This window comes from Pseudophryne corroboree, chromosome 4 (assembly GCF_028390025.1).
Source record: "Pseudophryne corroboree isolate aPseCor3 chromosome 4, aPseCor3.hap2, whole genome shotgun sequence".
Lineage (NCBI taxonomy): Eukaryota > Metazoa > Chordata > Amphibia > Anura > Myobatrachidae > Pseudophryne > Pseudophryne corroboree.
In genome coordinates, this window is record NC_086447.1 from 726375847 (window position 1) to 726403071 (window position 27225).

Below are 27225 nucleotides of genomic sequence, written 5' to 3' on the forward strand. Positions count from 1 at the left end.
AGCCTGACCATGTCTGTGTTTCATTCTATAGCTACTGATCTGTTTATAGTCATCTGCTGTATAATGTGGCCATTCTAGGGGTCATGGCACATTAGTTATTTACCATGAAGGCCATCTGCTATTTATGGAGGTCCCTAGTGATGTCCAGCCTCCCACCAGACTTATTGTAACATAGTAACATAGTATCAAAGGTTGACAAAGGCAATTTGCCCATTGTGTTCAACCTGTTTGTGGTCTCCTATGCAGTTTTATTTTAGGACTAGTTATTTTTATTTTAGGACTAGTTATATTAACTATAATGCTTGTCTAGCACCATATCCCTGAATATCTTTATCCAATAGGAATCTATCTAACTCATTCTTAAAGGTGTTGACTGAGTTCGCTGTTACTACTCTCTCAGGCAGGGAATTCCAAACACGTATTGTCCTTACTGTGAAAAAACCTTTTAGCCTCATTGTGCGGAAACTCCTCTCCTCTAACATAAGTGAGTGACCACGTGTTCTCTGTGCTGATCTTATTAAAAACAGGTCCCTCGCAAGTCAACTAGTCAATTACTAGTAGCTTAGTGAATCATAAGAATTCCTGTAGTCTGTGGCAGGGTTAGTGCATACTGGATTTATTTTAACAAATAAGGCATAAAAATTAGTTATTGTTATGTCATAAATGTAATAATAATGTATTATAATCATGTAATATTGCTGTTCATGAACTTTATTAAAGCTAAATATTAAGTACACTGGCTAATGGCAATATGCCCCCTTTTTATTTACCTTTTCCCATTTGGTGCGGAGCTCGTCCAATGTAAGTGTGCTATATGGATTCACTGAAGATACTTTAATGTTGTAGCTCTGAATCACTTTTTCCACCTCGTTTTGGATGCCCATAATTGCTTGTCTTTCGCTGTCTGCTTCCGGTAGGGTGGCTTTAAATTGTTCATGGGCAGTAATTAATTTCTGAGTAAGAAGCAAAGTACACATTTATTAATGTATTCATAGTGACTTATGCAGCGGAATAGCTCAGAAAGAGGGGATGGGAAAGATGCAGTACAGCTGTACACAGAGAAACAGATGCTGTGTCTCGGGTCTCAGCATCAGTGGTGGAATATGTGCGATATTCAAGCAGCTGCAGTGGGAAAGATGCAGTACAGCTGTACACAGAGAAACAGATGCTGTGTCTCGGGTCTCAGCATCAGTGGTGGAATATGTGTGATATTCAAGCAGCTGCAGTGGGAAAGATGCAGTACAGCTGTACACAGAGAAACAGATGCTGTGTCTCGGGTCTCAGCATCAGTGGTGGAATATGTGTGATATTCAAGCAGCTGCAGTGGGAAAGATGCAGTACAGCTGTACACAGAGAAACAGATGCTGTGTCTTGGGTCTCAGCATCAGTGGTGGAATATGTGCGATATTCAAGCAGCTGCAGTGGGAAAGATGCAGTACAGCTGTACACAGAGAAACAGATGCTGTGTCTCGGGTCTCAGCATCAGTGGTGGAATATGTGCGATATTCAAGCAGCTGCAGTGGGAAAGATGCAGTACAGCTGTACACAGAGAAACAGATGCTGTGTCTCGGGTCTCAGCATCAGTGGTGGAATATGTGCGATATTCAAGCAGCTGCAGTAAGTATTTACATTAGCACAATATACTATAATACCTCTCAGTTGTGTATATATTTCATTTCCACAGAATAGCGTGCATTTTACAACTGTCATGGGTTTTTATGTAGTTTTCTTTACATACATTTCATAATCATAATCATCATCATCATCATCATCATCATATTATTATTATTATTATCCTTTATTAAGTAATCTGTGTAAGAAATAGAACATGAGACTTAACAATATTTATTGGGTGAATCCTCAGAATTTTACTGTTACTAGGTGCTATTTATAAAGTGCCACTTTATTATGTTTTGCGGTATCATGGTAAATGGGTAACATATGTTACAGGGCAACTGATTGTTTGGATAACCTGGTGATTAGACGCTTTGGAGTAATGTATAAGATTTGTCCCACATGTTGTCATTACATTATTAAAGGCTATCAATAATAACAGTAATCATCATCATCATCATCATCAAAATAATAATGAATGATGCAGGAAAGCTCTAACCAAGCTTTGAACACCACAAGTGTGGCCCTATTGTACAGTGAGCCTGTCATACAGCTATTGTCCAAAGTGGCAGGAGCACAGCTTGTGGCTTGTTCAAAATGTTGAGCAAGTGGGACAGATTGTCACCAAAATATGGCAAAAAGCATAGCTGAGCAATTTTAGTTTAATTTACTGTACTGATTAACCAACATTGGGGCCAATTTACTAAGCCTTGGATGGAGATAAAGTGGACGGAGATAAAGTACCAGCCAACCAGCTCCTAACTGCCATTTTTCAAATACAGCCTGTAACATGGCAGGTAGGTGCTGATTGGCTGGTACTTTATCTCCATCCACTTTATCTCTGTCCAAAGCTTAGTAAATAGACCCCATTGTTTTGACATTCAAAGAAAAGGATAACAGTACAGTTTACTCTCTACTAGTGATGTGCACGGACCCCTGTGTTTGGGTTTTAATTCATTAAATTCATTATCGTGTTTTGCTTTTGGTTTTGGCAAAACCAACTTCAAGTGTTTTTGTTAGGTTTTAGGTTTGGTTTTGAATTGTTTAAAAATTATTAGAAATCGATAACCATAGATAAAAATCTATAAAAACAACTAAAATCACGTAATTTGGACCTGTTTACAAGCAATCCAAAACCTGAGTTCGGTTTTTAAATCTGAGTTCCAAACTAACAACAGGTCCGAGCGGGGGCTCGGTTCCACTTGGAATCCCAAAGTGATTCTGAACTGGGGCTCAAATTGACTCAGTTCGGCTGTGTTCCTATTTCAGAAAAAAAAAGAACCTCTCATTTCTTCTCTCTACAACATAATCAATTTTCGTGCTTTTAGTTCTGCTTCAACATATTGTACTTTTTTAAGCCAGTTTTAAATCACATTGCATACAGTACTACAAACACGGCACCTGAATTTCTTCCACGCTGTGGACAATAAACATGTCCTGGAGATCCTCCATGGCTCCCTCCATCCAGATGTTGAAAGGTCCAGATCTCTTGATGAACTCCAAGTGCAGATGATCAACAGTTTCTAAAAGCTTCTCAGTTCGCTGCACAAATGAATACAGAGACATAAAATATTAGGCCACCATACAGCAGGGACTGGGACAGCAGGTGCTGGTGTCTGCACGCAATCACGCATGCTGCAAGCCACCCAATTTCCCGCTTAACTTCCGTGTTAGTGCCGGTATGTCATACCACTGTGTATACCGGCACACTTCAAGTACTATATTTTTGACTGGTGACTGAGGCACACATAGTCCTATGGGATTGCTTTATAACTTTGTATAAAGTCTGTATAAGCTACTACTCTGCTGTGTAAAGAGAAGCCCACCTGTCATTGGTGTGCGTGTATTATTTTTATTTAGGACATATTATGATGTCACACTTTTACCATCTTGTGAAAAAATAATCTCAGTCGCAGAATTTAAGAAACCTGAAAGTCTGTTGTTGGTTTGAATGTCTCTATTGAGAGTTTCTGAAGGAATAACATCATCTTAAACACCCAGAATAAGCAATTGTGTTCATAGACGTTTGCCCCTGAAGAAGTCATTGAGACAAAACGCGTAGGGTTCACCAATCTGCATTGATCTTGTACGTGTAAATGAGCACCCTGAGCTCACAATTACTTAGGTGAGGGTGCACAGTTTTTCCAACTCCTCAATACTGGCATGAACATGTTTAGATTGGTGTTGTACATATATTTTACATGCACAGAGCGTGTTTATTACTTTCATACATTATAAATAAACATATACTTTCTATACCAAAATTGGAGTACTAATGGCTGTTTATGTTTTTGGGTGATATTTCTCTGGTGACAGGGTAATTTTCAGGTTATTCTATATTGATCCCACTATAAGAAAAACTCATACTCTACAGAATGAGTCCACTGGCCCGGTTGATGTGAATCACCCAGAATTGGTTTTATGCTGAATTTCCAGTCTGTATTTACTAGCGCACTAGGATATTTTTTTGTATTTACTATAGAGATATATATATATATAGTAAATATATACATACATACATACATATATATTACAGTCCCACAGTCTTATACAATAACTACTTCTACAATATTAATATTTATATATAATATTTACCTCAAGAGCTTCCCTCCTTTTCTGTGTTAATGTTCCAAGTCTGTCCCACTGATCACATATCTTTTGACATCGCTCATTAACTCTTGCTGCATCATGATAGTCCAACTCACTGGGTGGGGAATAAGACAAGCACATTATCCTGTGCCCCAGCTGATACACATCACTCACTAATAAGTGTGTAACTTTACTATTGTTAGACTACTACGAAAGTGTGTCAGAAACCAAAACGGTTTGTAAATCCCATTAGATCAGTAGTTCCCAAAACCAATACATTTCATTCTGACAAGCGTGTCTAAGCCTTATGGTGCCTTCTACAAACTTTGGAATTGGGCTATTGAATTTGCAAAGAAGTTATAGACTGGGATGTATAACTCGGAACTCGGCCAATGTAATGGTGTGTGTCTTTCTTCCGGCTTCTGCATATCGGATCCAAGTAGTCACGGAATTTAGACTAGAAAATGTCAGATATTTTCGGACCAACTGGAATGCGTCTTTTAGTACAGGAGGTCCACAGTGTGAGAGAAAGTCACCCAAAAGTCCCATGATTAAAGCAAAACACACCCTAAATGTGGGTGGTTCATCCAGGAAGCACAAGCAGCTTATGCTGATTAAATTGATATCTGGCATGTCTATATTCTGTGTGTAATTGCGACTGTATCATTATACCTAATTACAGTATGTTACAGTGTTTGGCTGAAAATATAGGAATGCTGCATATCATTTTAAACAGCAGGAGCTGCTTGTACGTCTACTATCAGCATATCAGCTGGATCCATGGGCGTTTTAAGAGAGGAGGAGGCCCGTGTTCAGCCTCCTCCGTCGGGCCCCCTCCTCTCTGCCCGGAGCTCCGTAGAGTCTGAGCACTAGAGGGCTCAGACTCTACTGCGCATGCACAGATCTCCGGGAAAATGGCGCGGCGGCCATTTTCCCTGAGATCTCTCTACTGCGCATGCGCAGAACGCCGTGAAAATGGCCACTGGGCCATTTTCACTGTGTTCTAGCGGCGCTACGGATGCCAGCGATGGACTTCGGAGGGGTAAGTATTTTACAAGTGGGTGCAGTGTGTGCGGTGGGGGCCCCCTCTGGACTCAGGGGCCCGTGTGCACCGCACACACTTCAACCATTATAGAAACGCCAGTGGTTGGATCTGCTTGTGCAACTTAGTACACCCATTTACGGCCAAGACACATTTTATCGGGGACAAAAAATGACTTGTACAGTACCTGGACCAATTTTACAGATCAAAGTCTGTTTTGTTTTCTTTAAGTGTCAAAATGTATTGTACAGTGTTTATTTCGTACAAATGTTCTTGAAAAGTGTACTTATAATTGATATCCAACATTTACTTAACCAACTCGCCCCCCCCCAAAAAAAAAAAACACACCTCTAAATTCTTTGAGAGTTTTACAATTGTTTTCTGTTCGACTTGCAACATCAGACATCAGACACCATTATATTGGACAAGTTATATACTTAAGATGGTCAAAACATCTGGATCCAACTTTTTATTGAGCGCTCTACTTTAGAGCAGAAAGCGTCCGAGAATTCGGTATTCGCCCACTAATACATTAGCCAACTTTACTATAGCCTCAAAAATCTGACATTTTACCATTATCGGCTTTCCTTACATCCCGGTCATAATAACCAAGCATGAAAAAAGCCCAGCACTACTAGACATTTTCTACTCTGGACCTAGATTATGGGGGAGATTTATCATACATTGGAGAGAGATAAAGTAAAGACAGATAAAGTACCAACCAATCAGCCAGAGCCGGCCCTAGGCATAGGCAAACTAGGCAATTGCCTAGGGCATCTGGTGTGCCCCTAGGCTTGTGCCCCTATGCATAAGTGTGATGTAATGTGAATAAGGGATACTATCGCATGATAAATTGTGAATAAAGTTGCACTACTGTGTGGCATAATTTGAACTGGGGGAACTATTGTGTGGCCATGCCCCTTGGCAGCAAAAACACATACCTTTTTGGGATGTGCGCCAAATGTGCATACTGTTCTTATTTAAATTACAGGGGGTAGGAAAACCAAAATAAGGACTGCTATGGGTGAGGGGTGAACATCTCTGCTTTGCTTACATCCTGCCATCAGGCTACCTCCCACTTGCCTGCACCTCATGTCATCTGTCTGTCGCCCCTTCCCACTAGATTGTTAGCTCTTCAGAGCAGGGCCCTCTTTCCTCCTGTTGTCAAAGCCCTCTTCTCGACACATTTCACTCACAGCTCTCCCCTACTCAGCGACCATCTTTACCTGCTTTCTCTCCTACTGGTAAAGGCTCATCTCTATCTATGGCCGCCAGCCCTCAGTAGTACGGTGATTACTCCCTCGCTATTTACATCTAAGCTGTATTATGTCTTGAGAATTGTGGTGCTCTTTGTTACCTGTACTCTATTTTTGTTATTTATTTACTGTAATGTTAAGTTTTGTCTCCCTGTACTGTCCTTTGTATGGTGCTGCGAAACACTTGTGGCACCTTACAAATAAAATGCAATAATAATAATAATGGTGCTGGGAAAGGCTTGCAGGGTCAGAGGCGGAACTAGCAGTGGTGCTAGGGGGCACCAGCCAAAATCTTGCCTAGGGCATCATATTGGTTAGGGCCGGCTCTGCAATCAGCTACTATGTAATTTCACAGGGTATCTCTCTAATCTTAATATCGCTCCAATATTTGACAAATCTCCCCAACATGTATGTCTGTGACTCAGGCTTTTTGAATCATCTGCCAACTGTTAATTATTTTTCATTTTAGTGCTGTTATTTGCACATTATATTTATCTCTGTTAAATAATAGATTGGTAAGTGTGTTTATATGTGTACAGGCTTGCACATAGGGTAGCATAAATAGCTGAGTTATTGCTTTTGGGTCCCATTCTATGGGATGAGACCCCCTGACATAGTGACATATATTGTGCATCTGAAAACTTCCTATTGTTGCAGTAATTTGTATGCCTGTGAGGTAAATTATTGACCCTGAGAGACCTTTTGTCTTTAATTAGTTCACGACTATATATGCTGAAAGAAAGAAAAGGTAACAAAAGAAAAGAAGGAAAAGAATAAAAAAGAGTGAAATAACCCCATTTCCTTTTCTATTGGATTTGGATTGTCCCCTTGCAGTGCAATTAAATCTGCATAATATGGCTCTAAGTGTGTGGTCAATCTACCTATCCAATTCATTTATTTTGCAATATTTGTAGCTAGCATAATCCTTGCTTCACCTATCTTTTTACTTTGTACTGTCCTCTAGACTTTCATCCTCTCACTCAATCTTGAAAATGCCTTTCCTATGTGAAAATATATAAGCAGTAGTAGTCAGCTTATTGGTTGGTGAACAATTTTGTAGAATTCAAATTACTGAAATGTGTATATTGGACCCTATTCAGCGTCAGTAGCAGATTCTGCTAAATAGCAGAATCTGTATTGCTGACCCTCGCATGCAGGGGGGGCGCCGGGCAAGGAAATCGCAGTCACGCGATGCGATTGCAAATCAAAAGCAATCGCATCACAGACTCAGAAATTAAGGTTGACCCCAAGGGTAAGGCCGCCATTTTCCTTCAGGGATGCGATCGCAATGCAGTAGTCAAAGCAAATGCGCAGCAGACTTCATGCAATTTTTTCAGTATAGCAAATGAACCTGAATGAGAGCCATTGTGAGATTATAAAGGAGCAGTAATCAGCTCTTCCATTGGCTGCAAAAAGCAATGCACCAAAATCAGCAGTGCAAAATGATGAGTGAGCCCCAATGTGGTCTCATTACTCCTGTTTAAAAACCACTTAACTGACGATTTTTCCCCTTCAAAACCATTCACAACATTGTTTTTTTTATTATTTTTATTTAATATAGTTTAGAAAGTATATTTTTTAAATGTTCAAATATTATATTATGCACATGATCTGCAGAATGGATCTCCTAGTCAAAATCTGGGGGACACAGTGGGGCAGTGCAGTTGCATGTGATCTGACCATGCCAGTTAAGTGGTAATTATCAAATATTGCATGTGATTTGTAAATGATGGCATCCTGAAATATATACTACAAAGGAGACTGTAATTATGACCATAATAATAGCACATTGCACACATTTTAAAGAAGAGTATCTTCATTTTACACTAGATTTGTGCCAAAGACACTTTGGGGCATATTTACCAACAACCTATATAAATAAGATAGGAGAATTTCTCACCAACTCACAATGCGGTCATAAAAATGACTACTTGCATTTATCAAAGTTAGGGCGCTGGGACAAAGCTTCAGAGAAAGCTCTGTCACTTCTCTTCTTGCGCTGGAACAGAACTTTTTCAGAAGCTCTGTCCTGGCAAAACACAAGAAGAAAAGGTGTGGCCAGACACACTCTTTAGAAAAGTAAGGGTCATGTGCGTCAGAGAGGGGGGTGCCAGTGATGGACTGGCGGAGCGGGAGAGAGAAGACTGACTGCTTCTGCAGCTGCCTGTCTCCCCTGCGCAGCACACAGCAGCGTGTGCTATGTGTTGGGCTGGGGAGAGAGGCTGCTGCAGCAGCAGTCAGTCCTCTCTCTGCCTGCCCGAAACCTCCTCGGACCCTGGTAAAAAGAACCTGCCAACCTCCCCACCCCCGTCCCCACCCTCTCGGCACCACTGATTGATCTCAAGTGAAGACAGATGGCCTGTTATAAATGAAAGACATTGATATAAATCATAGCTCTTCATTTTCTACCCACAGTAATATATGATTTATGTCTCTGGGATGGGTATGACCTGCTGGGATGCCGGCGGTCACATGACCGACAGCGGCATCCCGACATGGAAGATCCTGATGTCGGAGGGGGTAAGTATTTACCCTTCCCCTACCCTAACTCTCCAGGAGCGGCTAGGGCTACCCTCAGAGTTTGGCGGCTAGGGCTACCCTCGGGGGGGGGGGTGGCGGCTAGGGCTAACCCTCCTCTCCCAGTGCTTAACCCCCCTAGTGCCTAACTTACCTTTGGGATGCTGGCTGTCGATGTTCCAGTGCCGGTCTCCCAAATGGTGTTGGGATTCCGGCATCAGTCACATGACCGCCAGCATCCAGACTGCCGGGATGCTTAACGCATCCCCTGTCGCTATTGTAAAAAAAAAAAAAGATTTTCATTATAAAATATTCCTTTAAAACCATAGTACACACCCTCTACTATGTATGTGGTGGAAGCAGAGTAGCACAAACCAAGTGCTATTGGTACATTTATACAAATTGAAGAATTCAGAGATTCTGAGTGATGACTAAATTTAGCCACTTAAAGAAGAGGGTTTTGAGAAGCTCAAGATAATATTCTTACCAAACTATGCTAGGAATTCTTTTACACAGTACCTATGACACTATTGAATGCCACGGAAATAGTTTTATCAGCTAAATGTCAGCAGCTGTGTGTCTGCGAGTGGAACATACTTCAGCTCCTGGGCGATGGCAGCAATCTGCTCCACTCTGTCTTGGCGGGAGGCCAGCTCACTCTCAAAAGCCTCATGTTTCCTCAGTAGCGCGCGCACTTCTGTCAGAGACGCACACTCATAGTCCTTCTGCATTAGCATTTGCTCCTTTCCTGAAAACATCAATAAAAAATATTACCAGAATACTATTCAAGAGAGGTCTGCAAAGGGCACACTGTAGGCACTGCTGAAATCATAAACCATGATAGTGTTATCACTGTAAAAAACGTAAATATATAGGAATAAATGTATGTTTTCTTACCTAAATATATTCACTATCATCACATTGCTTTTCATGAAACCATTCAGGTTAATTTATTGGAGATGACAAACTATTGCAACTAGAACAAGGGGTGGCCTTAAGCTGAGTACACAATCATCTGGAGATCCGACTCCTGACAGACCTGTTTGTTTGACATTGGACAAGTGTGTACCCTAAGCCAACTGATCCGTACACCTGATCCTGGTGGACTGCCGGGTCTCCTGGTTTTTAAACATGGTTAAAAACCTTGAGACCCGACCACTGACCAGCCGGCGACTATACAAATGTGTAAGCTGCTGAGACTGGCACTGCTGTGGGACCAGTCATAACACGGCGGAGGGAGGATGCAGGCATAGCGATGGGACAATGCGGGCATGGTGGCGGGCCTAGATCTTGGAAGAACGAGTCCCTGCCAGCCATTAGGGCACAGTTCAGCAAGCAGGCATGCTGTGGCAGTGTTTCCATTTTATAAAAATGGTGCTACATTGGTAGAGGGTCAAGGTACAAGTTTCTCTTACAAATGGTGTCCTTTAGTTTAGTACAAAACCCTGAGAACTGCCCCTCCAAAAACATGAGCAAGAGACTATCTATTCATCACAAAGGTAACGCCAGATCAAGTCCTCAGTTTGCCAAATAGCAGCTCTCTGAAACCAACAAGGCAGCAGCAGTAGTAGCATTTCAGAGTGCCACATTTTATTATTTTACATGTACTGTAGGTAGATTGTGGTCTCATATGTGAATGCAATGGGATTCAATGTGCAAGGACAAAACTAACTGTATCCATAGCAATAGAATTGGTACATAACTAGCTTCTGATTGAGTCACTTCAGTACATCCTTACCGGAAGTCCATGTCTCATGCGTCGTCGCCTTCTGTCTGAATTTCTCAGCCAAGTGATCAAGTCTTTGAAGTCTCCTCAGCTCGTTCAGAAGCCACTCCTCGTACCCCTTCTCACCCTGCTCCAACCTTTGCCAGGCATTTGCAATGTCCTGTATGGCAATAAGAGTTGTTCATGCTATTCTGCAATGATTGATGTATTTTGCTTGCAATGTACTATTTGTCCACACAAGAAAATCTGCATCTCCTAATTCCCAACCCATACATCCATTGAACCATTAACCCAATTAGGCCGCATGTTGAATAGGAGAAGCAGAGACATTGATGCCAGGAGATATTACTGTACACTATTCTGTAATTGTTAAGCCATTATACTCATAGAAATTCGGCAAATAATGATATATACTAATATCTATTAAACAAACAATACATATATATTGCTGAACTTTGATATACTTATATACTGTATGTTAGTTCTTGAATTGCTCTGCTAGCCAATTGACAGAAATCCTTTGTACTTACAGACACCATCTTTCCTTCGGATGGCATGAATGCCGGCCTATTGCTGATTCTCAGTTTTGTCTGTAGCGTATTGAAGTTGATTTCTAGCTGGCATTTCTCCTGCACTCTGGGAGGCTTGTGTTTGCGACGGTAGTCTCGGAAATCATCCAGCTTCTTCATCATGGCTTGCAAGTTCTTCTCTGGGGTGCGGTTCTCCAGCCATGGGATTGTGCGTCTGATCCATTCTAAAAGCTATATGATGTAAAGCCAATTCCAAGTAAACACAGGATCATAGAAAGTAATTCAGCTATAGAATATAATTATTACTGAAGACCTACAGCGTGAAAGAACAGTTATGTAGCATGTAACTGGTTAATGCAAAATGTGACACAGAAGACTGAATGTTCTAACTGTAATTTCATACCAATAAATAACCCAACATAGAAAATGCGAATGCACATCTATTGCTAAGGTTACTCTTCCGCTGAGTTACATAGATGTTATAAATTATTGTTACATATTTGCTATAAATGTGATCATTGCATCAGTATATGCATCGAAACTAGGTTTGTTGTGGGGGAAATAGCGCACTGAGCTACCTTTCTATTGGTATTTTATATATGAAAACCGGAATATGAAGATAGTATTGTTGAAGAAATAATAATACCCATTGCCTATGAGGGAAATTATGTACTAACTCCTTAAATTAACAAGAAACCCGGTGGTGCTCCCCTGAGTTGTGAAAAACAAATAAATTGGTTATAAGAAAGAAAAGACAACTCCTTTTTATGGGGTACTCATATTAGTATTCTAAAACGTAACTTTTATTGAAATTGGACTCACATTAACATACAACATGAAACATTTAATCAATGAAAAATTTTTTTTTTTTATAAAATATTTTGTGGTATAACTGGCTATGCCTCTGAAAAAATCTCCGTGTAACGTCCTTCCCACTGTATAAATATAACTGTCCCAATTAAATCCAAATATCCACAATATTAAGTTCTACTGCTATGATGAGTTATATACAGGGAACATATCCTAAAAAACTTCCAGATCCAAGATATTAAGGTATAGATATTCATCTTATATATCACAGACAATTAACTGTCAGACTGCTATTGATAATCCCTTAGTATGACTGTGGATTTGGAGCAGCTACCACAATATACCTTTTATGATTGCGTGTTATAATCAAAACTTATAATCAAATGATGGTATTTATCTAATAAGCAGATAACCTAATCTTGGCATCTATGGAAGATTATAAATTGTGGAGAGGGAAAGTGGAAGAGAGGAAAAAAGTCAGAAGGAAGATGGGGAGAAAATAGGTGACTAAATGCCTGGTTTCTGCTTTTGGAGATCTGCTTAAAAAGCATCGAATCCCCAATGAGAGAACCACCTGGAGCATATGCACCACTCCCAAGACCTGTATCTGCTGTTAACTTGATCTGCCCAGTTAAGGGCAAAGTTAATGAGAGTGCAGGGGAGAGGTCCCTAGCCAGTGTATAATACCTAGATTACTGATTGTTAATAAGCCCTTAATTAGTATAAATCACAACCATAATTAGTAATATCCCCTTGTTGTGTAGATTCACAATGAATTATGTGGCATTTTTGAAGAACACTCAAAGGAAAAAGAAGCAGAGTTGCTTATATAATTATAAATAGCATAGCTATTAGGTGAAATAATCTCTATGAAATACAGATTTCATATGCAATAACGACCAGGATGTCTACTGTCCTTGATCATGTCATTGACATCGAATCAAGGATGAGAGAGTCCTTATAGGTGTTTGTGCAATATGAAAATAGTGTGCTTCTGCTGTCGTTATCTCAAAAATTTAGTTAAGCCGATGAGAGAGCACCGAAATAATAAAAGGGAAAGAAAAAGAAAAAGAAAGAGAAAGAAAAGAAAATGCAATTAATATAAATGTAGTCCTAAGAGTGTGTTCACTGCAGGTTTTAGTTACCTGTAGAATAGCCTAGTATCTAACCAATATAAACCCCCACATTTACGTTTCAAAATAATTGAACAAGGGGTAAATGCTCCCAATAAGATATTGGTTAATCAGTTGGAAACACAATTTTTTTATGTGATATATTTCATACAAGCGTAATGGTAATTTCACAGTTGCGTCTGGTATAAGAAATTCGCATCATATTTGCAATAGTAACAGAGTTGCATCATATTTGCAAAAACGGCATCATGCATATGTACGTCACCAAATAATACTTTTAAAAATATAAGAAATCATATTCCCTTGTTATTATCTAATTAATTATATCATTATTATTATACAGCTGGAAAAATGAAATACCTAGATTCGTTTAACAATTACTGCTAATAGATAATAAATTGAAAGAAAATTATATATAGAGAAAAGATATATATCATTACTTATCTGCTGTATACTCTCCTCAATAATTCATTAGTATACATGTCACCTCATACGAAATCGATCAAATAATTATTCTTCCCGTCCAATTCCTTATTATGGGAGGAGATGGAAGCTGTTCATCACTAATGGATATTAGATGTGATTCTCCATGACACTCTTCACCATAGTATTAACCCCTATAAGGGCCATGGGAACGGGTCTAATAGCGGCAGATCACTATTCACATGCAGTCCAGTCAGCATAGAAGATTACTGCTGATAATATACGTCACATCATCAATCAGAGGATCCGTATTGCCGGGCAGTATGTGGGGCCGCTGTTTGTAGCGTGCGGCTCTCTTATAACTTACTGTGTCTTTAACGGGTGACAATGTATAATAAACACTCGTCTCGGTAAGCGGTTCTCCACAGCTTGTGAGACCGTTAATACGGCTCACCTCAGGATACCAACTCCATGTCAGATGGCAGCCTGTGGAGCCGCTACGAGCGAAGTCCGGCTCCCCGCTAATACCGAATCAATGCAGGGAGATAGCAGAGGCAGTCGGGTGACGTCCACGTGTGCCGTGTAACCGACGTGCACGTTTCACCTGGGCGGCTTCGTCAGGGCTTGTGAGGCTGTACCTGCTGGTCCCCATATTTACCTGAATAGGTATAGCTCTCTTAGCCAATCACAGCAGACTGTCGGTCTGCTGCAATAAAACTGGCCAGGCTGCATTCTGGGATACGTAGTTTTATTTCATGTCCGTGTCTTTTTAGTTCATATAAATAAAAAGTCTATTGTTTAACCCAGGACGCCAGATAGAGCATAGATTGGATTATGAATGAATAAATATAGAAGTGTGGCTAAGTGAAATGTAATTAATCTGTATAGAAAATTATATATAGATATAAAAAATATATATATAAAAAGAAAAATAAATATGATAGTACATGCATCTACAGACAGTCGCTCATCTGCAACTTCATGCAAATGTCGCTACAACTCCCGGGTTACATCCGTGCACCCGAATGTGCAAGACCAGAGACGCCCACTGTCAGTGTCCGTAGCCAGAGAAATACCAATTGGTGTGTCTAAACTTACACCAGCTCTATGGCAGGTGCAGTTCCTCCAACCGCGTATGGCCTCCTGTGTGAGCCATTGAGCATCTGAGTATGCAGATACTTTCACTGACACGCCCATAACACGCCTATAGGTGAACCAGCTCTTTGCGTGTACTAAGCCACCCCCCTGTCACCGCCCAGGAACGCCCACTACATTTTCAGCCCACTTCTCTGTGCGTGCATATGAAATTGCAACTCTGTACAAACACTATTGGGACACATACGCGGTGCGGCTTAGATGCATGCACATAGGGGGTAATTCCAAGTTGATCGCAGCAGGATTTTTGTTAGCAATTGGGCAAAACCATGTGCACTGCAGGGGAGGCAGATATAACATGTGCAGAGAGAGTTAGATTTGGGTGGGGTGTGTTCAATCTGCAATCTAATTTGCAGTGTAAAAATAAAGCAGCCAGTATTTACCCTGCACAGAAATAAAATAACCCACCCAAATCAAACTCTCTCTGCAAATGTTATATCTGCCCCCCCCCCCCCCCCCCCCCACCTGCAGTGCACATGGTTTTGCCCAATTGCTATCAAAATTCCTGCTGCTATCAACTTGGAAATACCCCCATAAAACAAAATGCTCCACTGAATCAATACAAGTAAAATATAAAATTATAAAAGAGGGAATTTTTATATGTACCAGGTGCTGATCAAAAAGCTTTAGAAAGGGGGCGTGGCCTGGCTGGCTAGCTGGAAGGCTGTTTTCGTGAGGTGCTCCAGGTCCCTGCTTGCTAAAACAGCCATAAATTCCCTATTTCCAGCACTTGGACTCCCATTCCCTTCTGCCTCTTGCCCTGATCCCCCCTCCACTTGGTGTGTCGGGTCCCGGAGCCGGGCGGGGGGGCCTCCTGCCTCCCTGCGGGTTGGGGCCTGTCCGCCCGACTGAAGCCGGGGGCTAAATTCCAGCTGGGACGCGGATCTGGTGGACCCCGCCGCGGACATCGACTAGTGACCTGCATAGCCTCACCCGTACTGCAGATTCTCCCGGTGCCCGGCTCCCCTCTGCCCATCGCGCCCTGACTGCGGCTTCCGGGTGCGCCGGAGGGACGTCTGAAGCGGTCCAACGAGCTCCGGGAGCTGGGTGAGTGCGGCGGCTCGTTCCCACCCAGCGTAGCTGGAGCTGTGATTGCCCCCGCTGCCGCTGCCGCTGATCTCCGTGAGCCTGTGATCGGACCAGCCGCGGTGGTAGCTGGCCGGGACGTGCTCTCCCCTGCCTTCCTCACCTGGTGCTGCCTCTCTCCCATCCCCTGGCACTTAGAGCGCCCTGCACCTGGGCCTTGGGTGGGAGCAAGCTTGGGCTCCAGTGGCCCCATCAGGACACCAGCGGCCATATTTGATATATGCTGGGGCTGGGAGGGCTTCTGCCTCCCTCAGCAGTAGGCAGTGGTGGTGGGGTGCCCTGGCTGCTGGCTGGTCTGTGGCCGGGACCCACCACCTGCTGGGCCCTATCCAACGCCTCCCTGAAGGAAATTACAGTGGCCTTATGAGGTGGGGGTTCGGTTGTGTGCTTACATCCGTGCATATCTGCGCTCTGAAATTGCCTGTTCTTGCCCCCTGATTCTCTCACACCGAGAGGCCGACTCATACCAGGCCACAGTGACAGAGGCTAGGGGGGACCCCCTGGGATCGTTAACCTAACTCTAGAAGAGCCCCTATTATATCTCTGCCTTGCCTCAGCTGTCTTGTTTCACCTATGATAACTGACGCTGGAGCTCCATCTACTGGCGGATTCTATTGTTTGATGTCAGCTGCCTAAGCGAACCTACTTTTCCTACAATGTGAGCCAGTGGAGCGTGCCCTGAGTCTTGGGACCTTCTCTCCCCGATATTTATGTCATAACTACAGTATATATTTCCTACTACCGGGACTTTTCTAGCTCTGTAATGCAGTGATCTTTTCAAGTTAATCTACCCATACTTTCCACCATGCCCAGAAGTAACAAAAAGCAACATGGAGCGGACCTGGGCCAGAGCCTAAAAAAAATTGCCTACTCAAATGCTAAGTCTCCAGGCCCAGGAGCTCCCTCGCTGCCTGATATCTCGGATTCGGAGGACTTAGATCACTCTCCGTTGACTCGGAAAGACCTACAACTGCTTTTCCGCGAGATCCAGGAGACGAGGAAATCTATGCAGGCGATGCAGGCGGAGGTGCACACGGCGATAGCTTCTCTTAAGGCTGACGTTACCGACCTTGGAGACAGAACGGACCACTTGGAGTCCAAAATGGATGAAGTGGTCACTTTCCAACAGGGTATGGGTGACGACATTCATGGCCTAAAACAGGAGATGCGGATAATCCTGGAACGCCAGGAAGATCAAGACAATAGGGCGTGACGAAATAATCTCCGCATCAGAGGGATCCCTGAGGACGTCGATATGACGTCCCTGCATGATTATCTTAAGAAACTGTTTGCGCACCTTTCGCCTTCACTTCCAGAAGAACAACTTTTATTAGATAGGGCTCATAGGGCTCTCCGCCCTCGCTCCCAAGATTCATCTCAGCCCAGAGACGTCATTCTACATTGCCATTATTATACGGCTAAAGAAGACATTCTTAGAGAGGCTAGGAAGCTCTCCGAACTGGAATCCCTGGGGCACTCTCTCCAAATATTTCAGGACATTGCACCGGCCACCCTGCTTAAAAGGAAGGAGTTCAGACCCATCACTTCAGTTCTTCGGGACAGTGGCATCCGTTATAGATGGGGCTTCCCCTTCCGCATTCTGGTGTGGCATCACAACCGCCTCCACTCGGCTAGGGATCTGACCAAAGCTAAAGGACTCTTGCATGCTTTGGGCCTCTCTCCACCACCGGCCCTATCTGAGTCTCCGCAGCGGACGGCCGAGATCTCTCCCACAGAGTCGATTGCCACTCCCAGATGCTCACTGAATAAGGATTGGACAAGAGTGCCTTCTACACGGAAATCTGCCTCTGCTGGTCCTCCCACCTGATGCCTTATGGGTTTACTTGTTGTTTAATCTTATTTTCTGTTGTTTCTGCATATGTATAAGTGGTGGAATTGTAACCTTTCTCTTTTCCCACTATGCCTACCAGCCCTGTTTCCCCCGTATGTCGCTCCTGTCTGTAGGTTTTCGGCTTTTCCCACTATTTCCGTACGTACTGGGGAGGAGGAGGACTGGGACTCCCCTTACGGGCAATGTACCTCTTTATAATGGAACTGACACCTTTTGTTTTGTTGTTTGTTAGTTCCCTAGCCTGTTTAAGGTGATATCTGTTTTTGCCCAGGGAGGTTACTTGTGTTTTCCCGGTTACCATGTATGATATTGGGATTTAGGAAAATTTGTCCCATTCTTTCCCCCTTTAACACTGGTCCCTGTACTAAGGACGCATGATAGTTTGTGTCCATTGTCCTAGATGCACCTGGCCCGGCCGGGCAGCGTCCCCATGGTAGGGTCTTATACCCGAGTCCGGTTATTGTCACTTAGTGACCCTTCTCTATTGTTTCCTGACCGGCACGTTAGGCCAGATGTGATTTCTTCTGGTCTCCAACCTTGCCTTCTTTCCTACTTTTCTCGAATCTTGTTACTCTTGTCCCTTTGTCTTTTTCTTCTTGTCCAGATGTTTAAGGATTTATGCCATTTGCCATGTCTGTTTACGATATTCTTGTTTCAGTTTGTTGCAGGGGTGCAGAGTCCGGAGGGAGGAGGCGAAGCGATCCGAAAACCCACCAGTCATGGCTCTTAGGATATACTCACATAACGTTAAAGGTTTGAACAGCCCCACCAAATGCACTAAGCTCTTCCTCCCCCTCAAGCAGGCTAAAGGGGATATAGTATTTTTACAGGAAACCCACTTTAAGAAATCTCTTCATCCTGATTTAAAATCTAAGTCCTACCCCCTTACATTTCATGCATGTGACGCTACACATAAAAAGAGAGGAGTCTCCATCTTGTTAGCCGCCCACCTTACGTTCGAGTTTTTGGACAGTCATGTAGATAAATCGGGTAGATGGTTTATTCTTATTGGGAAGCTGAACAATATCCTTTGTACTCTTGTTAATGTCTATGCTCCGAACCAGAACCAGGCCACCTTCTTTAGAAGCTTGAATTCACATCTGACCAGACTTGGTAAGGGTGAGCTTATAGTAGCAGGAGACTTTAATGAGGTTCTCGATGCTTCGTTAGATAGATCCTCCCCCTCTTCTCCTTCCCCTTCTAACCGTAAACGCTCATCATCTCTTGTACTGTCAGAACTTTTGAAACTTCGCCTACTTTATGACTCATATAGGTTGACTGATCCCCTGACTAGGGACTATACTTTTTATTCCCCTGTCCACAAATCCTACTCCAGGATAGACATGATCCTACTCAGCCGGGACCTATCCTCTAAATTGAAATCTGCCCGTATTCATCCTATGATATGGTCTGACCATTGCCCGATCTCGGTCGATCTCCATTCCCTATTGCATAATCCGGAAGTTACTGACCAGATTAAGAGTTGCCTTATGGACTATTTTCTACTTAATGACCTCCCGGAGATTTCGCCTATTACTTTATGGGAAGCACATAAGGCTGTTCTACGTGGCCATTTGATCAGCCAGGCCTCTAGGTTCAAAAAGACTCGGGAAGCTAGCTTCCTTTCACTCTCTACCAAACTCCAGAGCCTTGAGAGACGACACAAACTATCCCCTACCCCAGCCAATTTAGAGGCTTTGCTGGAAGCAAGTTCTGCAATCTCGCTCTCCCTGTCAGAGCGCACGGCGAAGACTCTCCAGAGGCTTAACCAGACCTTTTATGAGAAAGGAGACAAAGCCGATAGACTCTTGGCATCCCGCCTCAGGACACAGCGGTCGCGGAATAATATTCTGGCAGTGCATACTGATTCTGGCGAAGTTACGTATGCCCCAGATGCCATAAATAGGGTGTTTCGGGACTATTATGCTAAACTCTATAACTTAGAGTCAGCCCCCTCGGGCCCGGGCCCCCCAGATGTTTTAATTTCAGAATTTCTACGTAGGGCTGATCTCCCCCGGCTGTCTGAATTCGACTCCTTAGAGCTGAATAAGGATATAACCGACGAGGAGATTGCTGCCGTCTTGAAAATTTTTAAATCCTCTAAAGCCCCGGGCCCTGATGGCTTCTCAGCTTTATATTACAAAAAATTTGGCTCCATTTTGATCCCTCACCTTAGAGTCTTGTTTAACGCGGTTCTGCATGGTGCCCCGTTCCCAAGCACTATGCTGGAGGCCAGGGTGATAGTTATCCACAAGGAGGGCAGGGATCCTCGGGACTGTGCTAATTATCGGCCGATATCCCTATTGAATTTGGATATTAAACTTTATGCCAAAATTTTAGCTTCCCGCCTCAACGGTGTACTCCCGAGTTTGATACATTACGACCAGGTGGGATTTATCCCTGGTCGTCAGGCCAGGGACAACACTAGGAGAGTGATAGACCTTATCCATTTGTTAAACTGCAGACACTCCCCTTCAATTATCCTCTCACTCGATGCCGAAAAGGCGTTCGATCGTATCTCGTGGCCTTTCCTGTTTCAGACTCTGCAGGCATTTGGGATATCGGCTGAATTTTTAACGGGAGTCTCTGCCCTCTACACCTCCCCCATAGCTAAGGTTCTCACTAACGGAATATTATCCCCTCCCTTGCCATTATCTAACGGAACAAGACAGGGGTGTCCTCTCTCCCCCCTAGTGTTTGCCATGGTCATAGAACCTCTGGCTGCTATGATAAGGAACTCTGACGGAATTCGGGGAGTGAAGACGGGCTTCCAGGAGTTTAAGATTTCGCTATTTGCTGACGACGTACTGTTGTCTTTAACTCAGCCGCAATCTTCTCTCCTCGCCTTGTATCAGATCATTGAGGAATATGGCTCCCTGTCGGGCTACAAAATCAATTTTATTAAATCTGAAGCTATGTTATTACATGTTTCTGGAGATCTTAAACGCTCCCTGCAGTCCTCATATGACCTTCGTTGGCAGACTACTAAGATTAAATATCTGGGTGTCTATATTACTTCCCACTATAACTCTTTATACTCGGAAAACTTCCCGCGGCTACTTACTAATTTAAAACAGACCTGGCTAAATGGAGGTCCCATATTATATTCTGGCTAGGTAGGATTATTGCTCTTAAAATGACAGTAATGCCACAACTTCTCTACCTTTTTCAAACTTTACCTGTGAGGGTTCCGGAGAGGGTTCTTAGGGACGCCCAGTCCTCATTTGTAAGGTTTGTCTGGAACGATAAACCCCCACGGACAGCTTTTCATGTACTTTGGCTCCCGCGCTCTGAGGGAGGTCGGGGATTCCCCGATGTTAAACTTTATTATATCGCTAGCCATCTGAGTCAATTGGTGGCTTCTTTTGTGCCCCGAGGCTCTATTGCCTGGGTTGATCTAGCAGCTCTTTCACTGGGGCTCTGCTCACTGGCTTCACTGTGGGGTCTGGGCGGTCCGTATCGGCCCACTCTCATAAACCCTTTTCCCTCTCTAAAATTCCATCTTTCTATCTGGCATAAATCTCTTAGGAAATGCAATTTGTCTTCCCCCTACTCCCCCCTCACCCCCCTCTGGGACAACCCTGCCTTCCCCGATGGGGTTTCATCTTCTCGTTTCACATCCTGGTTTAGTGCTGGGGTTCACGTGGTATATGATCTCTCGCTCCAAGGCCACTGGATGTTGTTAGACGATATCAAAAGTAAGTTTTCCTCTCTCTCCCCTCCTTTTTTTGAATACTTTCAGATCCGACATTTCCTTCTTTCCCTGCCTCAAGCTGACGTTTTACGGGAACTTACCTCATTCGAATCCTTATGTACTAAAAAACCCATAGATGGTGGGCTAATCTCAATGATCTATACTATGTTGGTTGGAGTTTCCTCAGGGCCGCGGACGTGCCATGAGCGGGAGTGGGAGAGGGACCTGGGTCCCCCACCAGACGATGCCTGTTGGGAGGAGGTACGGGAGGGGATAGCTAAAAGCTCTATCTCTACCCGACTCAAGGAGACATCCTATAAACTATATTATCAATGGTATTACACCCCAGACAAATTGTCTAGGATGTTCCCTTCTGCTACTCCTGTTTGTTGGCGGGGTTGCGGTCAGCGGGGAACTTTATTCCATATTTGGTGGACTTGTCCACATATAGCTCGGTTCTGGAATAAAGTACTTGATCTGTTGAAATCTCTCTCTGGATTGGGGCTTGCACTGGACCCATGGGTATTTTTATTGGCCCGACCGTTTCCAGATCTTGACCCTCTCCTAAATAAACTGTTTTCCCATATTTTTGTGGCTGCTAAATCTTTAATCGCTAAAAATTGTAAGGCCCCCGCTGCGCCTACTATCCCTGCCCTGTACAATTATATTTGGTTCGTGGCCAATATGGAGAAGATTACTTATTATTACTGTCCCCATAAATTTGAACTCGTCTGGGGCCCCTGGTTGCTTATGATGTCTCCCCCACACTGATAGGCGACATATTCCTATGTACATCCTACTTACGTATACCTAGCCATACTGTTCCTGGATCCTACCTCCGGACGCCATCTGGCTCTGCTCAATGTTAGATAGTTATTGCCCAATGCCTGACTCATATACATATGTCTATATTGGTCTATTTATACATTATATACTGTTATCCTTGGCAGAGGCGTCACCGGGTGTGGTGACACCCGGTGCGCGCCCCTGATCTCCTGCCGCTATCGCGGCAAAAGGGGGCATGGCCTTGTACTTAGGGGGCGTGGCTACACTGGGATCCCGGAATCGTCACTCTGGGGGCGTGCCCAGCATCTCCGGAGATGCTGGGCTTCCCCCAGAGCCAGTCTCCGTCCGCTGTCGGCTCCTCTTCTGTGACACCCTCCTCCAGGCGTCACACCCGGGTGCGGGCCGCACCCCCCGCACCCGCCTTGTGACGCCACTGATCCTTGGTATACTTCCCTCCTCATGGCCTAAATCGGCCCTGCACTTTGCATCTGTACTTCTTCTTTTCTACTTTCCCCCCGCCCCCCCCCCCCCTTCTTTTCTCTTCCTTCTGCTCCTCCTTGTTTCTCTCTCTCTCATAATAGGTCCCCTCTTGTAGGAATTCTTTGTTTGTTTATCTGTACACTGAAGATTTTTTTTAAAAACTCCATGGAGACTGGTTTTCACTTTGATGTTGTACAACTGAATCTGTGTTTTTATATTTTTTTTGTCTCTCCTGGTATAAATAAAAAGTTTAAAAAATAAAAAAAAAGCTTTAGAAAGCTTTTTATAATATATGCTCTTTGTTCTTTTAATTTTTTGATAATTTATCTGTGCTGTCTGTATGTGTGTGGATTCATGTGCACAAATTGCTTTAAATCAATTCTGGGTGCTGCACTTCTTCCCCATAGCTAATTAGCAGCAGTGGGAAAGATATCCATATTTCTCTATCGTCCTAGTGGATGCTGGGGTTCCTGAAAGGACCATGGGGGGATAGCGGCTCCGCAGGAGACAGGGCACAAAAAGTAAAGCTTTAGGATCAGGTGGTGTGCACTGGCTCCTCCCCCTATGACCCTCCTCCAAGCCTCAGTTAGATTTTTGTGCCCGGCCGAGAAGGGTGCAATCTAGGTGGCTCTCCTAAAGAGCTGCTTAGAAAAGTTTAGCTTAGGTTTTTTATTTTACAGTGAGTCCTGCTGGCAACAGGATCACTGCAACGAGGGACTTAGGGGAGAAGAAGTGAACTCACCTGCGTGCAGGATGGATTGGCTTCTTTGGCTACTGGACATTAGCTCCAGAGGGACGATCACAGGTACAGCCTGGATGGTCACCGGAGCCTCGCCGCCGGCCCCCTTGCAGATGCTGAAACAAGAAGAAGGTCCAGAATCGGCGGCATGAAGACTCCTCAGTCTTCTTAAGGTAGCGCACAGCACTGCAGCTGTGCGCCATTTCCTCTCAGCACACTTCACACGGCAGTCACTGAGGGTGCAGGGCGCTGGAAGGGGGGCGCCCTGGGAGGCAATGAAAACCTATTTTTGGCTAAAAATACCTCACATATAGCCTCCGGGGGCTATATGGAGATATTTAACCCCTGCCAGAATCCGTATAGAGCGGGAGACGAGGCCGCCGAAAAAGGGGCGGGGCCTATCTCCTCAGCACACAGCGCCATTTTCCCTCACAGAAAGGCTGGAGGGAAGGCTCCCAGGCTCTCCCCTGCACTGCACTACAGAAACAGGGTTAAAACAGAGAGGGGGGGCACTAATTTGGCGTTAGAAATATATAAAAAAGATGCTATAAGGGAAAACACTTATATAAGGTTGTCCCTATATAATTATAGCGTTTTTGGTGTGTGCTGGCAAACTCTCCCTCTGTCTCTCCAAAGGGCTAGTAGGTCCTGTCCTCTATCAGAGCATTCCCTGTGTGTGTGCTGTGTGTCGGTACGTGTGTGTCGACATGTATGAGGACGATGTTGGTGAGGAGGCGGAGCAATTGCCTGTAATGGTGATGTCACTCTCTAGGGAGTCGACACCGGAATGGATGGCTTATTTAGGGAATTACGTGATAATGTCAACACGCAGCAAGGTCGGTTGACGACATGAGACGGCCGACAAACAATTAGTACCGGTCCAGACGTCTCAAAAACACCGTCAGGGGTTTTAAAACGCCCGTTTACTTTAGTCGGTCGACACAGACACAGACAGGGACACTGAATCCAGTGTCGACGGTGAATAAAAAAAAAAAAACGTATTCCTTATTAGGGCCACACGTTAAGGGCAATGAAGGAGGTGTTACATATTTCTGATACTACAAGTACCACAAAAGAGGGTATTATGTGGGATGTGAAAAAACTACCGTAGTTTTTCCTGAATCAGATAAATTAAATGAAGTGTGTGATGATGCGTGGGTTCCCCCCGATAGAAAATATGGGCGGTATACCCTTTCCCGCCAGAAGTTAGGGCGCGTTGGGAAACACCCCTTAGGGTGGATAAGGCGCTCACATGCTTATCAGAACAAGTGGCGGTACCGTCTATAGATAGGGCCGTCCTCAAGGAGCCAGCTGACAGGAGGCTGGAAAATATCATAAAAAGTATATACACACATACTGGTGTTATACTGCGACCAGCGATCGCCTCAGCCTGGATGTGCAGAGCTGGGGTGGCTTGGTCGGATTCCCTGACTAAAAATATTGATACCCTTGACAGGGACAGTATTTTATTGACTATAGAGCATTTAAAGGATGCATTTCTATATATGCAAGATGCACAGAGGGATATTTGCACTCTGGCATCAAGAGTAAGTGCGATGTCCATATCTGCCAGAAGATGTTTATGGACACGACAGTGGTCAGGTGATGCAGATTCCAAACGGCACAAAGGTGTATTGCCGTATAAAGGAAGAGGAGTTATTTGGGGTCGGTCCATCGGACCTGGTGGCCACGGCAACTGCTGGAAAATCCACCGTTTTTTACCCTAAGTCACATCTCTGCAGAAAAAGACACCGTCTTTTCAGCTTCAGTCCTTTCGTCCCTATAAGAGTCATATCTGCCCAGGGATAGAGGAAAGGGAAGAAGACTGCAGCAGGCAGCCCATTCCCAGGAACAGAAGCGTTCCACCGCTTCTGACAAGCTCTCAGCATGACGCTGAGACCGTACAGGACCCCTGGATCCTACAAGTAGTATCCCAGGGGTACAGATTGGAATGTCGAGACGTTTCCCCTGCGCAGGCTCCTGAAGTCTGCTTTACCAAGGTCTCCCTCCGACAAGGAGGCAGTATGGGAAACAATTCACGAGCTGTATTCCCAGCAGGTGATAATTAAATTACCCCTCCTACAACAAGAAAAGGGGTATTATTCCACACTATATTGTGGTACTGAAGCCAGAAGCCTAGGTGAGACCTATTCTAAATCTAAAAAAATTTGAACACTTACAAAGGTTCAAATCAAGATGGAGTCACTCAGAGCAGTGATAACGAACCGGGAAGAAGGGGACTATATGGTGTCCCGAGACATCAGGGATGCTTACCTCCATGTCCCAAATTTGCCCTTATCACTAAGGGTACCTCAGGTTCGTGGTACAGAACTGTCACTATCAGTTTCAGACGCTGCCGTTTGGATTGTCCACGGCACCCCGGGTCTTTACCAAGGTAATGGCCGAAATGATGGTTCTTCTTCGAAGAAAAGGCGTCTTAATTATCCCTTACTTGGACGATCTCCTGATAAGGGCAAAGTCCAGGGAACAGTTGGAGGTCGGAGTAGCACTATCTCGGATACTGTTACAACAGCAGGGGTGGATTCTAAATATTCCAAAATCGCAGCTGATCCCGACAACAAGTCTCCTGTACTTAGGGATGATTCTGGACACAGTCCAGAAAAAGGTGTTTCTCCCGGAAGAGAAAGCCAGGGAGTTATCCGAGCTAGTCAGGAACCTCCTAAAATCAGTGCATCATTGCACAAGGGCCATGGTAAAAAAATGGTGACTTCCTTCGAAGCAATTCCAGTCGGCAGATTTCATGCAAGAACTTTTCAGTGGGATCTGCTGGACAAATGGTCCGGATCGCATCTTCAGATGCATCAGCGGATAACCCTATATCCAAGGACAAGGGTGTCTCTCCTGTGGTGGTTACAGAGTGCTCATCTTCTAGAGGGCCGCAGATTCGGCATTCAGTTTTGGATGTTGGTGACCACGGAGGCCAGCCCGAGAGGCTGGGGAGCAGTCACACAAGGAAAAAATTTCCAGGGAGTGTGATCAAGTCTGGAGACTTTTCTCCACATAAATATAGCTAAGGGTAAATTTATAATGCTCTAAGCTTAGCAAGACCTCTGCTTCAAGGTCAGCCGGTATTGATCCAGTGGGATAAAACATCACGGCAGTCGCCCACGTAAATAGACAGGGCGGCACAAGAAGCAGGAGGGCAGTGGCAAAAACTGCAAGGACTTTTCGCTGGGCGGAAAATCATGTGATAGCACTGTCAGCAGTGTTTCATTCCGGGAATGGAAACTGGGAAGCAGACTTCCTCAGTAGGCACGACCTCCACCCGGCAGAGTGGGAACTTCATGGGGAAGTTTTCCACATGATTGTAAACCGTTGGGAATTACCAAAGGTGGACATGATGGCGTCCCGTCTGAACAAAAAACGGGACAGGTATTGCGCCAGGTTAAGAGACCCTCAGGCAATAGCTGTGGACGTTCTGGTAACACCGTGGGTGTACCAGTCGGTGTATGTGTTCCATCCTCTGCTTTTCATACCTAAGGTACTGAGAATTATAAGACGTAGAGGAGTAAGAACTATACTCATGGCTCCGGATTGGCCAAGAAGGACTTGGTACCCGGAACTTCAAGAGATGCTCACAGAGGACTTATGGCCTCTGCCGCTAAGAAGGGACTTGTTTCAGCAAGTACCATTTCTGTTCCAAGACTTACCGCAGCTGCGTTTGACGGCATGGCGGTGGAACGCCGGATCCTAAGGGAAAAGGCATTCAGGAAGAGGTCATTCCTACCCTGGTCAAAGCCAGAAAGGAGGTGACCGCACAACATTATCACCA

The 27225-nt window shown here is 44.3% G+C and overlaps 1 protein-coding gene across 1 annotated transcript in view; it reads right to left on the reverse strand.

The window, feature by feature from the left end:
* Positions 1-27225, reverse strand: part of ACTN2 (actinin alpha 2) — a 117076-nt gene that overhangs the window by 18711 nt on the left and 71140 nt on the right. The window contains exons 10-15 of the mRNA XM_063918061.1: positions 11275-11505; positions 10757-10904; positions 9616-9766; positions 4210-4318; positions 3016-3156; positions 771-953 (exon numbers count right to left, since the gene is read on the reverse strand). Of these exons, the coding sequence (XP_063774131.1) occupies positions 771-953; positions 3016-3156; positions 4210-4318; positions 9616-9766; positions 10757-10904; positions 11275-11505 (963 nt within the window). The remainder of the gene's footprint in view (positions 1-770; positions 954-3015; positions 3157-4209; positions 4319-9615; positions 9767-10756; positions 10905-11274; positions 11506-27225) is intronic.